Raw genomic sequence first — 13,522 nt, forward strand, 5'->3', positions numbered from 1 at the left:
GATTTCTCTGGGGCTGGGCAGAATCGAGCCCACGTAATAAATGCTCAGACTTCGTGGTATTGCTGCTGGATGGTGCCGTGTGTCCAGAGGGAAGACGGAGGGACGCGTAGGAGAGGAGCTGGCTGCAGGACAAGTCTCATACATGACGCATTTCGGTAGTGCCAGCACAGTGTGGCTACATTGCTTCAATGCTTATCGCAATTATGTCAACAGTCATCCTGAGATTGTCCCTGCCAGATGTTTCCCGTTTCCTACAGGTAACTTTTCAACAGTAAATTGTCACATCATATGGTACCAATAGCAGAGTTTTCACGGACCTATAGGTGTCATTGCGGATGCTTGACTCTCTTGCGTCCCCTAAACCCGTCTTCTCCGCACAACTCTTACACCTGACGTTCGGCTTTCTCGCATGACACGCGTGCAATCATGCGAGTGGGTGTTGCAGCTAGGCGGCCGCAATGAGAGATGGCGCAAGTGTGGCAATTCAAGTGCCGCTCCGCAGTGTAGATAACACGGGCATGAGAGAAACTCGCTTCTTCCTCTTTAACCGAGACATCAGCACGCACTGACCCATTGTGCTTTCATTGAAGCACACTGCGATACTGTCCGACAGAAGGTTTCCCATTTGGCTTCACAGCGCGGCCCAAGCATGGCCAAAGACAATCGCTCATACTTGTTTATTTGCGAGGCTGCACTCACGCATTATTTGGGTGTTGTTGCTCATATAGGCAACCACTCACTCAGAATCCATCCTTGTGTGGTGAGTGAAACGTCTCTGATTTCTCTGCGTGTCTCCATCGAGGAACTATGGTATGCCATGTATTTCTGCTAGTTCGCATTACTGTATAAAAATAGCATTAAAGGCGATTCTTATGTTTGCGCTAAGCTGGTGTCATTTTCTCTCTTGCCTAGAGCATTTGAGATACCGCTAGACTGTCTACATGTCCAAGCCATAAATAAATTCGATATTACTTGAACAGAAGGACACAAGCACTGTACAAAGCGCTTACCTTTGCATTTTCTGTGCCAGTGTTCAGTCTGTGGTGCAACCATTTGCACCTTTTCAACAAGCCCCATCGTTATGTTATTAGGGTCATCATCATCAGCAGCAGCAGCAGCCTGGTTACGACCACTGCAGGGTGAAGGCCTCTCCCATACTTCTCCATCTACCCCGGTCATGCACTAATTGTGGCCATGTTGACCCTCCAAACTTCCTAATCTCATCTACCCTCCTAACTTTCTGTCGCCCCCTGCTACGCTTAACTTCCCTCGGGTCCAGTCCGTAACCCTTAATGACCATCGGGTATCTTCCCTCCGCATTACATATCCTGCCCATGCCCATTTCTTTTTCTTGATTTCAACTAAGATGTCATTAACCCGCGTTTGTTCCCTCATGTATTAGGATAAATGCCCACATGTCTATCTATGGCCCTTACAGCTCCCTTTTGAAGAAACATTAGCGTGCTGCGCTTTCGAAAGTGAGAACTTGCTGGTCCTCACCCTGTCAAGCATGGCGGCTGCTCTGACGTCAGGCAAAAAGCCATCCTCAAGAAGGCGGAAGAAAGTCTCCTGTGTCTCCAGTCCATAGACTCGCTCCAGGAACATCACGATGGACTGCTTGTGGTTGGGCTGCAGTCCAGCAGGCAGATCAGCCTTTGGTGCTGCACAAAATTGAGCGCGTTTTGTCAGAAATAAAAGAGGACTTTTTTATTACTTTTGTAAGCAGGTGTTCTAAACTCGCAAGAGCTAAAAAGATTCCATAATAATGCTTTCTTAATAAATGAGACCATGAGGGCACCTCACCGTAAGTTTCATTTAATTAACAGAGAGCATATGATTTCCATGGCTTAGTGATTGCTAGGTTGGCTATACCAGTTAGCCATACGTTGATGACCCTATGTTGGCCAATGCAAGGCTAGGTTTGGTCTTCAAACTTGGGAATCTCACAGCAACTGACTTCTGTTCAACATCGGCAACGTCGGGCAGGAACACTGGGAAGAGTATTTTTCTTCCATTAGAAATTAGTACACTATTGATGACAACATGAAAAGGGAAAATACTGCTCTACGCATGGGTTAGATTCTTTCCTACCTTTGTTTCCTGTCTTACCACCTCATTCTTGACCAGTCTCTTGTGGTGGGTAACAACACAATGATGGCCCTCTCTTATCTCTAATGACTCGTATTGTTCAAGTCCAGAAGGTTTGTAAACCCATACTTGACCTGACCCTCAGGTCCAATTCTAATATAGAACAGCTTTTCAGGCAATAAATGAATATTGCTATGGTTCTCTGAGTCATTTGTAAGGCTTAATATTGGGTACCGCTCTTGATGCATGCATGCACTCACTGGTGTCGCCCTTGCGGGGTATCTGAAGCGTGAAATGGAGACGGAGTACCCCTAGTAGGTCATCCAGGGGCTCGAGGGAGCGCAGGATGGCACGTGCCCTGATGCTCTCATTCTTTCCCTGGGCGATCGTGGCTGCCTCGGGGCGCACCGACCGATCAGGTCCACAAGGGAGCAGTAAAAGTTGCGGATGACCGCACCCATGTCGATGTCGTCTTCGCAAGGCTCCTCCAGCTGCATACCCTGCCGAGTTGAAGGGGAAAATGATGAAAACTAGATGGAGCTGTAGATTACCTCAGCTATAGATGACCCTGTTTTTAAGGTGTCACCAACCAAACTGGAGTACCCAAAAATAGGCATCACCTTCCACAGAGCTTGCTAGAAACCCGCTCGCATTCACAACATGGCTAAAATCTCAGCATGCAACTTCGGTTATATCTGCGTGCAGCCTATCTATGATACAAGTGCAAAATCTCGCTACAGCCAAACTGCAGGAATGCACAATATTTACTTGAGTAATACTAAATTAATGCTACTATTTCTTCAAAAGGCACCTTAACAGAGTTGTAACACAATATGTTGCAACACAAAGCCCTAAGAAATAGGCAGTACTACAGATACAGCCATTAAAGTGCCACCAACATTGGTAGGGTAAGTTTCATTACAGTAGTGCAAGCATTGTTTTAAATGCTTGCTGTGAATGAAATATACAAGTTATGCCTATGTTTATCATCCCTGAACTGCAAAAGGCTGATTATTAGAGGTGTGATAGCAATATGCACAGTGTGTGGCGAAAGCACTAGAGAACATACCTAGCAAGTAATGATATCTTTTAGTCCCACTGTGGTTAAGAAGGGGTGACCATGTTTGTTTGGCAACACCAAAACACTGCTTGCTTACCATACCACTCAATATTAAGTCACAAACAGTGTAGGTTTGCATGAACATACGCTCCATTTGGTGGTGGTTATACCATTAAAAATATTGCAGGCTCATGACGGACTCGAATACTATACCAAGTGACTCTATTTTGATGTGGCACTTTGAGCACAGAAACACTGTTGGACAGCTACTGTTTAAGTGGGCGCCTGCTAGTTGGACACAGGTGTGAGTGGATAATGGCCAATTGAATATCTATGTTAAAGCCACCACACGCGAACAGCACCAAGTGTAATAGACTCACCAATCCAACAGAATGTCTGTGTCATGCTTCATAAATGCTAATCGCAATGAAGAGGCTAAAAGAAGCCTCGTCAGAAGTAAAAAGAAGTTTCTCTTTGAGCTCTTGAATTTAGCAACGTCCAGTATATGACACACATGTAACTCTAACCTCTCTAACCTTCTTGGCCTACCAAGGATAGGTTCTGACGACTTGTGCGGCAGAAGTAACACAGAAAACGGCAGCAAGACACCACCATCTCGTCAGATGTGTCCTGGAAAATGCAAATACATCGAAGTTAATGAACAGAAGTTTCTGAACTCTCACTGGCAGTGCCACCAAAGGTAACTTTAGGCAAAGGATCGATGCACGGAATTTTCTGAAGGCTGTCATGAATTCAAAAAGAAAGAAGTTAATATGTAGAATATAGATGAATAGGCCAAAGTTTGAATAAAACAACATTCCAAGCTTCATCGAATAAGTGGCCCATTATAAAACAGCTCTGAACTGTCCCATTCCACACCATAATAAGGTGCAGTAACAGGTTGTGTCTTCAAGATGCAGGCTAGCTTATCAAGCAGAACGTCAGAATAACTGGATGTTATATTTAAGGGCACGCATGAAAGAGCAAGAATTAGGTTGTAATATGGTCTTAGGTGGCGGGCCACTTGTATCGGCACCACTTTAACCCCTTCCTCTTTAACGGAATTTGCTGTCCCTAATCTATTCTAAGCAGGAACAAACATGGTGGGTTTTTTTTTAATTGTGGGGGTTTGATGCCCTGAGGCCACACAGTTGGTTATGAAGGATGCCAATGGTGTAGGACCCTAGATTCATTTTATGATGCATTTTTGTAAAACAGGTATTTTCATCATAACACACCACCTCTTTGAACTGCCTCTTACCTTGTCGGCTGGTGTTGCTTCGGGTGCAGATGGTGAGGCCGGCGAAGACGCAGCTGCAGGAGCCTGGCCTGAGGGCTGCGTCTGCGCCCGCTTTCCTAGAGTGTTGTTCATGACGTGCATGACATTTTCATTTACACGCAGCACACGAATGAGGTCTGGATGTTGGAAGAAGATTCGGTTGTTCACCAGAGCCCTGCACATACAAAGAGTTGCTGATTTAGAGCGATAATTATTTGCAAAAAAAAACGAAGCTTTTCCTCTGTAATAAGTTTATACTCAAAATGACTACGAACAATCTGCCATTGTTATCATATGCCTAGAATTTACTTCTACTTCTTTTGAAAACTTGGTTCAAGTAACGTAAAAGAGCTTGTAGAACAAACTACTGATGATCCCATTCAAGTGACTGGTGGGGACAGTGCAAATGGGTTTACAGTGAGTGGAGGTCATAGTTTATAGAAGTTCTTTTACAAGGAGCCCTTTGGAAGGCCTTTTAGGTCCAGTGACCAGTGTTGAAGCATGCATAATCCTCTTTCTTTTTATTGGCAATGCTGTTAATCTTCTCAGGCTGTTACAAGGTTGCAATGATTGCCACTGTTATCAGCTGAGTTATGCTCACTGCAGCACATAAAGCTCTTGTTAGTGAACAAACAGTGCCGACCATGTATAATATGGTGGGCAACATGGGCACAACAGCATGTTACCATACTAGGTAGGGGTGGTAATAAAACTGTTAGTTAACTTTTGGAGGCAAGCTACAATTAAAAGTGTGTAATTGATACCTCAGTAACATTGTATGCTACTCAGGCACAGATGAACGGCACAGGTAATCTCTTAATGTCGTGTTGCGCGTGCACAGGAATTGCACCAAGCCCCATATTCCATTTCAATAAATAAGTTTGTAGTTGGTGCTCTGTGTGTATGTGTGCTTCTCCCTTCCATGTCCTTTCAGCGCACTAAAATCATGCTTTCCATGTACAAGCAGGTAATGCACATCTGACCTTGTGCTGTATCCAATTACGTTCAGTGACTGAATGTTCAGTCGCAATCGATTTGCTAGGTACATTGTGGTGCAAATGATCAATTTGCTAAATATTGCTACTAGGCAGAATAGACTGCCAATTACACATTTAAAGCTTGCAACAATTATGTATGCATACCTTGAGTAATATGGCAATTATGTAATGCTATATTTGTTGAAGTGATGCCCGAATATGTGCTGCATAAAGCACATCAACAAGTATTGTCCATCACATGCATAGCTTTGCTGGTGCTTCAGATCTGAGTTGAGAAAGTGGCACCACTGGCAATTTTTAAGTTTTTGAAATTTTTGCAATATTTGAAATTATTCCCCATTATCTTTGTACCAAGTGAGTGAAGCACACTGCTTGCTGCATAAATGTGCATGCATCATTTGCAAGTGGATCTATGGCTGAGAACCAAAACTTCAAGCACATTTTTGCTTCTAACCCACGGATTAAATACATCTCTCTACAACAGTCGAATTGCAGTTGTAGTATTCCTCGACAAGAAAGAAGCCCCGCAGTGATAAAACTTTGTCCGTAGGACATCCGAATCATGTCCTAACATCCAGACAACATTTCAAATACAAATAGGACATTCGCAGGAAGCCCAGTTTTGGATATCCTATTACGGATGTCGAAAGCATATCGCACATGTACCTGTTTCGAATATCCTACTGCAGATGTCGCAAAATTATCCAATATGAACCTTTTTCAGCATACATGGGGATATTTGTCCTCCAAAGGAGGCTTTTTCTTGGAGCTTCCAAGTGGCAAAATCAGGTTTTGTGGCGTGTTTGAACTACAATCCAAAGCTGTTGTGGCTGCAGCTCGCACGTACGTCGTAGTTTGCGAATTTTCTCACACTATTTACGTTGAAAGCTTCAGTTAGTTTAATAAGTCACTTGCACTTGACAGAAGGCCAAGAAGAATGAGTATATTGCACTTACACAAACATGCATGCATGTGTACCATGCGTACAAAATTAATCTGTTCTTGATGCGTATACTAACAGGAGTACTGCAGAGCTCTGTTTAAGACCTGTTGTTTTCAACTTCTTAAATATAATAAATTATTTCCGATCTACACTTAAATATGCTGACGCCTTGACGCATGCTGATCACAGGTCATCAATTTTGAAGGCAACGGACTTGAAGAACTAGAGGCTCCTTTAAATGAAAGGTTAGTTAATGTTCAAAAACGGTTTAACAGAAAATGGTTTAACAGTAATAAGCTCACCACTAATAAAACGAGAACAAAATAGGCCATCTTTTATTCTGAGAAAAAAAGTAGTTATGTCTGGAAAATACCCCATTGGATTAAGTAATCTGCTAAGTATCTAGAAGTTACATTTAAATCTAATATGAATTGGGGCACTCCCATGAGTAATATCTGCAATAAAGCCGCGTATGGGTGCTGTGTTTTGTTAAGAACACATGAATTCTTTCCTACATTTATTTTGCACTCACGCTATTTTGAATTTGTTCCTTTCTACCTATTTGAACTGCTCAGGCAAGCACGAAAACATGCAGTCAGTTGTAACATCCTCTACATTGACAGATGACAGTGCACCTCTCTTTATATCACTTTGGATTTGCCACTCGGCAGTGTACACAAATGCAAGGTCCCCCACAACATCTTTGTAAAGAACGAACCATTTTTATTAAGCGTATTTAAACTACCTACACAAAACACGTGACCATACATTAACGACTTCAACTTGCCTGCCTGCAAAAGTGCTTGTGGTAAGAGATTATGAAAATTTTTGGAATCTTAATTTGGAATTCTTTTCTGAAAAATGTTAAAACTAATTTATTTTACTGGCATAAAGGAGCTTCTATTAGATATGTTAACAACCATATGTCTGACTCGCAAAATTTGTCTATGTATTTTTAACTTTCTGGGGAAAAATTGTGTGCGCCATATGTCACGCTGCTAGAACAGAAAAATGCACTTCGTTCCATGGACCAGGCTCTGGGGTCCAACATAGTTTTGTGTACATATACAGTAGAACCTCGCCCATAAGTTCTCATTACGTACGTTTTCCCTGCGCCAACATTCGCAATCGAGAACACAAAAAATGACACAACAGAGTTACGCTCATTTTTCACCTGTTCATACGTCCCCGGAAAACACGATTTTTCGGCACCACTTATCAGTACTTCGCGAAACTGCGATCGTATCATACGTTTTCCGGCCACAAGATCCCATGTAAACAAAAAATGCGCGAGACACGCGCGATCGAGAACAGTATTGGGCGTGAGGGCTTACGGAGTCGCGATCTGTCGGAAGCGCCTCCCTTGCGTAGTATGAGGAATAACGCGGCGCGCTCCTCATAGGTTTGGCTTACGGCACCCAATAAAAGCACCACGCGGCAGTCCTCCTGAAGATTTCTGTAACAACTCACAAAACGAGGGATGTTTTTGACTGTCGGTATAATAATGTTGGGGAAACTGAAAGCACAGAATCGTTTGCAGACGCTATCTCTTTGCCGAATACGTACAGTGAACGCCACCGCGCGTGGTCGCCGCGATGGAGTCTCCCGAACCGGCTTCTAGCGTGAAAGGTAGGCAAAGGCTGTGAGCAAATAATCTGAAATGTGTTCTTATAGTGGGCTGTCTGTATAACCGAATGAAGCATAACATAATGAAGCCTCAATGCAGCAATCGCACGGGTTCGCAAGCGACCGATTGCGCGTCTGCATGCTTTTCCAAGCACAATATTTTGTTTTCGCTGCGACGGCGTTTTCGCACCGTGCCGTGAGCTTTGGGCCGCATAATATGAGCGTTTGACAGTACTCAAGAAACTATTGTTGCATGGGCGATGTCAGAGCTGTTCAAAAATAATTTCGTGAAGTGCCGTCGTGACGATTCAATAATTTTTTTTCTTTTATTCTAAATTCTTATATGTTTCGATATCATTATTTCTCATGTTGCGCTGCACTGTATGCTTATTGGTCTTCTCAGCGTACGATTTCCCGCTGCTTCGTTTTCGAAATCCAGTACACTATTTCATAACAGAAACATGACCATGTGCCATGCCTTCTTTTTAATGTGCTTCTTATCGCTCCCTTTCCATTCCAGTGGACTTGCCAGTGTCTAACATCAACAATTTCATAGACATTTTTATATATTTCATAAATACTGCTTCCTAGAGCTATGCTTTTGAAGCACTACCTATACAAGCATCTACCAGCTAACATAACACGGCTAACAGTGCAAAATATCACAACATATTACAGGAACAGACGACACGGGCACTGACTTCCAACTAAAGTAGTTCACTGCATACAGGCGAAACAATATGCAGAAAAAAAAACTTGAAAAAGAATCTTTCAGCTCGATCATACACTGTTTGTCGTATTATGTTGTGACACCAACAATCCTGGATAACTCTTTTGGAATCTACCAGATGGCCCATACTTCAGTTCTACACGAGGTGCTCTAACCAGGCGGGCTAAAACGCCCAATTCGGCTCTATGATTAATGCAGATGATAAGATAAAGCAGCAGGAGTGCCTATGCTCAGATCCATGAGCCCAACCAAGCATTCGAAGAACTTTACTTTGCGTGTAAAACTTAACCATTTCTGAAACTGGTGTGCATAAGGGTGCAAGTTCCTGAATACATCCATCCCGCCACCATAGAGAAGCCTGCTATGTTCCTTCAATAAAATATTTTGCCTCTTGAAAGCAAGTCCTTCGCTACAAAATGCGCCGTATTGCAGCAGCAGATGCTGGCTTGATTTCGGCCTAGAGATGGCGAAAATTCGAACATAACCAACCGCACAAAAATTCTCAGTTTGTCATACCGACAATGCGCTTAAAACAAACAAAAGCTCAGACATCAGTCACGAATTTCGTTTCTGCGTTAGAAAGAAGCCTTAAAGGCATGTGTCAGGCTGTATATGCATGAAAAATAATCAACACAAATGAATGGCGGCATTCACATGTCCAGTTGTTGAGCATGAGCTTTCTGAATAACAAGGAACTGTGTGCCCTCAATGATGATACAAAGTGCTTGGGTGTTCTTCAACCTGCGTGACTGCCTGTTTATTCAAATGGTCACTGCTGGTAACTGCTGTTTGCTGCTATGTGCCATAGCCGTAATATATTGATAGGCCTTTGAGTTTCACAAAGCATGAACATGGCGTACTTTCCTGAATATGTTAAGTGTCCGACGACTTGACATTTCTTAGAAGACACCAGCCTTGCAATTCACCTTATCAGGAAGACATAGCTGGAGCTTGACGTAATCAAAGATAACAGGGTCTTGGCATTTCTGCAAAAGTGATTCCATGTCAAATATGGGTCGACATTGTACAGGAGACGGGCATTCTAGAAGGAGGTTCCAAGGACACGCAAGGAATCAATCTTATTATTTATCATGCGTATATTTCTGCACTTTTTGACAGCGACCTTTTTTCACCTGATCATCACATATGTCAATCAGTCACTCAACACAATTGAGGTCGGCCCTACTGCATCCAAAAATTATAAAATGCTGTTGGTGATTCTTTAGCAATGGTCTTTCTAATCAGATTACACGCGCAGAAGGAATACTTTTTTCTAGAACGTAAGCAAGCTCGAGCGATTATCCTTGAATGTCATCATCATCATCAGCCTGGTTACGCCCACTGCAGGGCAAAGGCATCTCCCATACTTCTCCAACAACCCCGGTCATGAACTAAGTGTGGCCATGCCGTCCCTGGAAACTTCTTAATCTCATCCGCCCACCTAACTTTCTGCCACCCCCTGCTACACTTCCCTTCCCTTGAAACCCAGTCCCTAAGCCTTAATGACCATCGGTTATCTTCCCTCCTCATTACATGTTCTGCCCATGCCCATTTCTTTTTCTTGATTTCAACTAAGATGTCATTACCTAGCATTTGTTCCCTCACTCAATCTGCTCTTTTGTTATCCCTTAACTGTACATCTATCATTCTTCTTTCCATAGCTCGTTGAGTCGTCCACAATTTGAGTAGAACCATTTTCGTAAGGCTCCAGGTTTCTGCCCCGTAGGTGAGTACTGGTAAGACACAGCTATTATACACTTTTCTCTTGAGGGATAATGGCAACCTGCTGTTCATGATCTGAGAATGCCTGCCAAGCGCACCCCAGCCCATTCTTATTCTTCTGATTATTTCCGTTTCATGAGCCGGATCCGCCGTCACTACCTGCCCTAAGTAGATGCATTTCCTTACCGCTTCCAGTGCCTCGCTACCTATTGTAAATTGCTGTTCTCTTCCGAGACTGTTGAACATTACTTTAGTTTTCTGCAGATCAATTTTTAGACCAACTCTTCTGCTTTGCCTCTCCAGGTCAGTGAGCATGCATTTCAATTGGTCCCCTGAGTTACTAAGCAGGGTAATATCATCAGCGAATCGCAGGTTACTAAGGTATTCTCCATTAACTTTTATCCCCAATTCTTCCCAATCCAGGTCTCTGAATACCTCCTGTAAACACGCTGTGGATAGCATTGTAGAGGAGTGCTGTGATTGAAGTATACAAATAGCGGACGAACTTGAATTGTGAGATTGCATTTTCGATGACCGACAACTGTGCTCACTGCTGTCGCGCAGCAAATTTTGCTCGACTTACTAGGCACCAGACGGCTCGATAAAGAGTGAAGACGTTTCACTCGCCATTTGACAGTGGCTTCGTTTCTTCGGCATCACTATTACTATTTGACAACACACAGCAACTACTGTGGCAAATTCATTGCAACAGGCTGTCACAAGGATAAACGAGAACGTTCTGCATGGTCCGGGGCTTTTCAGAGTAAAAAACCGGTCAACCGCGATGGCCACTTACTGAGAGGAACTTCTCCTTGGCGTGCTGGACGAGCTCCTGCTCCCAGCCGGCGAACAGGTTGAGCCCTACGGGCAGGAGGCGCCTGAGGCAGGCTACCCCCAGGCTGGCCGCCAGCTCCTTGTCCTTGTCCCGCTTGCCATCGCGCTTCTTTTTCTACTCCTGCATGCGCACGCGGGCATTGCAGAGAAACAAAGTCTGCCTTCTTACTAGATCACGACATCAACATGTCCTACAGCCGATCATCTCACACTAGGCTTAAACCTGGCGTTCTGGATTCGTGTTACCGGTGCCGCATTAAATGGGGCCAAGGAGAAGACAAGGACGCAGCAAATTCCAATGTCACAAAGATTATGCAGACATTACAGTGCAGACATTGCATACATTTTGCAGGCATGGCATTTGGGATTTCTGCCTCTGCTCTTGGTGTAGAGCTTAATTTTACCCTGGTAGCACGAATCGGGAAAAGAGTAACCATAGCGAATATATAACAGCATTACCTAAACTGTAAAAGTGTATTGCTCAAAAGATTAAAAAGTAATAGACAAGATATATAGGAAAAGACGTTTTATAAACGAGCATAGCGGCACCCCTAGTGCGTCTTTTTTGTGAGTTTCTTTTCGAAGTGAAGCAGCAGGTAGATAAACACGGACATAAACACGGACATTGTAATCCATGGTTTTCACTTCATTTGATCAGTTTACACTCTGATATTACGCACTGTCTCCGACGTGAAAAGAAAGGCTTTTGTCGGAGACACAATACTCTCGACACTTTCTTACTTGAGCATCTACCACAGAGCGCGTCCACTAATCGATAATGCCAAAACAAAAGTTTAAGAAATTACAGCACGCATGTAGATAAAAGAGACAAACACACGATAATGCAAAGTAGTATTTGCACACAAGTGGTTACTACTCTCACATTTATTATATGCTCTAACTTCTTGTAGCCCTGCCAAAGCTGTATGAACAACAGTAAAATATTTACCCTTCTCCATTTAGAAGTACGTCCAATTGAGCTAGTTGTTACGGATTAATCTCCTTAACAAAGCATGAGCAAAACCATTATCCAGGGCCGCTATCTTGTACACGTTCGAAAAGCCGACGTTCGGTTTGACCTCCTGCAATTGCCCAGGTCGCGCCGGTATCGCGGCATAGTTCAATCCAGGGCAATTGCATGAGGTGAAACCGCACGTCGGCCTTTCGAACACGAACAAGAGAGCAGCCCAAAGCAGCATTAAGATCACCAAGGAGCTCCGCCCACATTCAAGACCCACCATGCCGTCAACGTCAACCCACCTTGCGACCATCTCCTTCTGCCAACTGTGGAAGTGGCGGTCGGTGACATCAGGATGAATGACCGGTGAGCCAGAAACACCTTCTCCATCAATGGCAACACCACCTGGATGAATAAGAAACAAAGTATGGCAGAATTTCTCAGGAAAAACTGATAAACACACAAACACGCATGCGCGAGAGACCGCATGCAAGCTGTGATGTGCTCTTTATCCCTCGTCTTGTGTTACTAGGCTATCGTCAAAATCTGGGCAGCTTGCCAATCCTGCCAAATGGAAGTGTAACATGCAGATTGTTTACTGATAACACCACGACACCAACTGCTGGGTTGGAATTTATGGGCCACAGTGCTGACTTCCATTATGACTACCGTGGCATATCCTCTGGACAGCAGTTCAGTAGGAGTCAAGCAAGCAGAATTGAGCCCCCTCCCCGATTCTCCTCTGCTGTATTGTGCATCTTTCTGTCAAGTTGAAACTTTCAAACAAAACAGTGTAGTAGAGATACGAAGCTTCGCTTTCCATTTCTATAAAAAAGCATTTAGACAACATGAGCAAGCAGCTTCAACGTCTGTGCATCCCAAAAGACAGTCTGCAATCAGCAACACATTGTGGCAATTCAGTTCACTAATTCTTGCAGAGGTCAGGTGACACTTCCAGATTAGCTGACCTTTCTATGCTATGTTGTGCGCATAACAGGGCATCCAAATTCAAAAGGACAAACCCATGGGCACACCCACTTTAAATGGAATGCACAGAAGTACCGCTGAAGGTATAGTGCTACAAATGGGTCATGTGCTTATTTAGTGCAATGATATGAGGTCCCTAACAACCACAGACGACATACGTACCTTCCTTAGAAATGTTTAAGAGAAAATTAATACATTTTCGACCATGACTATTCCCGTCTGCCTGCGAACATTTTTTTGTGTCACCTCATTAAATTGATGTACTTTGATACGGTTACATATGCATTTATTCTAGCC

General features: G+C 43.6%; 1 protein-coding gene across 1 annotated transcript; it reads right to left on the bottom strand.

Moving 5' to 3' along the window:
• Positions 1 to 44: 44 nt before the first annotated feature.
• LOC129380208 (uncharacterized) lies at positions 45 to 12,857 on the bottom strand. The gene is made up of 7 exons (XM_072284702.1): positions 12,541 to 12,857; positions 11,243 to 11,401; positions 4,410 to 4,602; positions 3,685 to 3,778; positions 2,349 to 2,588; positions 1,501 to 1,661; positions 45 to 122 (listed from the first exon to the last, which is right to left on the bottom strand). The coding sequence occupies exons 3-7, from the start codon at positions 4,527 to 4,529 to the stop codon at positions 45 to 47; spliced, it is 693 nt and encodes a 230-aa protein (XP_072140803.1). The 5' UTR covers positions 4,530 to 4,602; positions 11,243 to 11,401; positions 12,541 to 12,857.
• Positions 12,858 to 13,522: the final 665 nt, after the last annotated feature.

This window comes from Dermacentor andersoni, chromosome 10 (assembly GCF_023375885.2).
Source record: "Dermacentor andersoni chromosome 10, qqDerAnde1_hic_scaffold, whole genome shotgun sequence".
NCBI lineage: Eukaryota > Metazoa > Arthropoda > Arachnida > Ixodida > Ixodidae > Dermacentor > Dermacentor andersoni.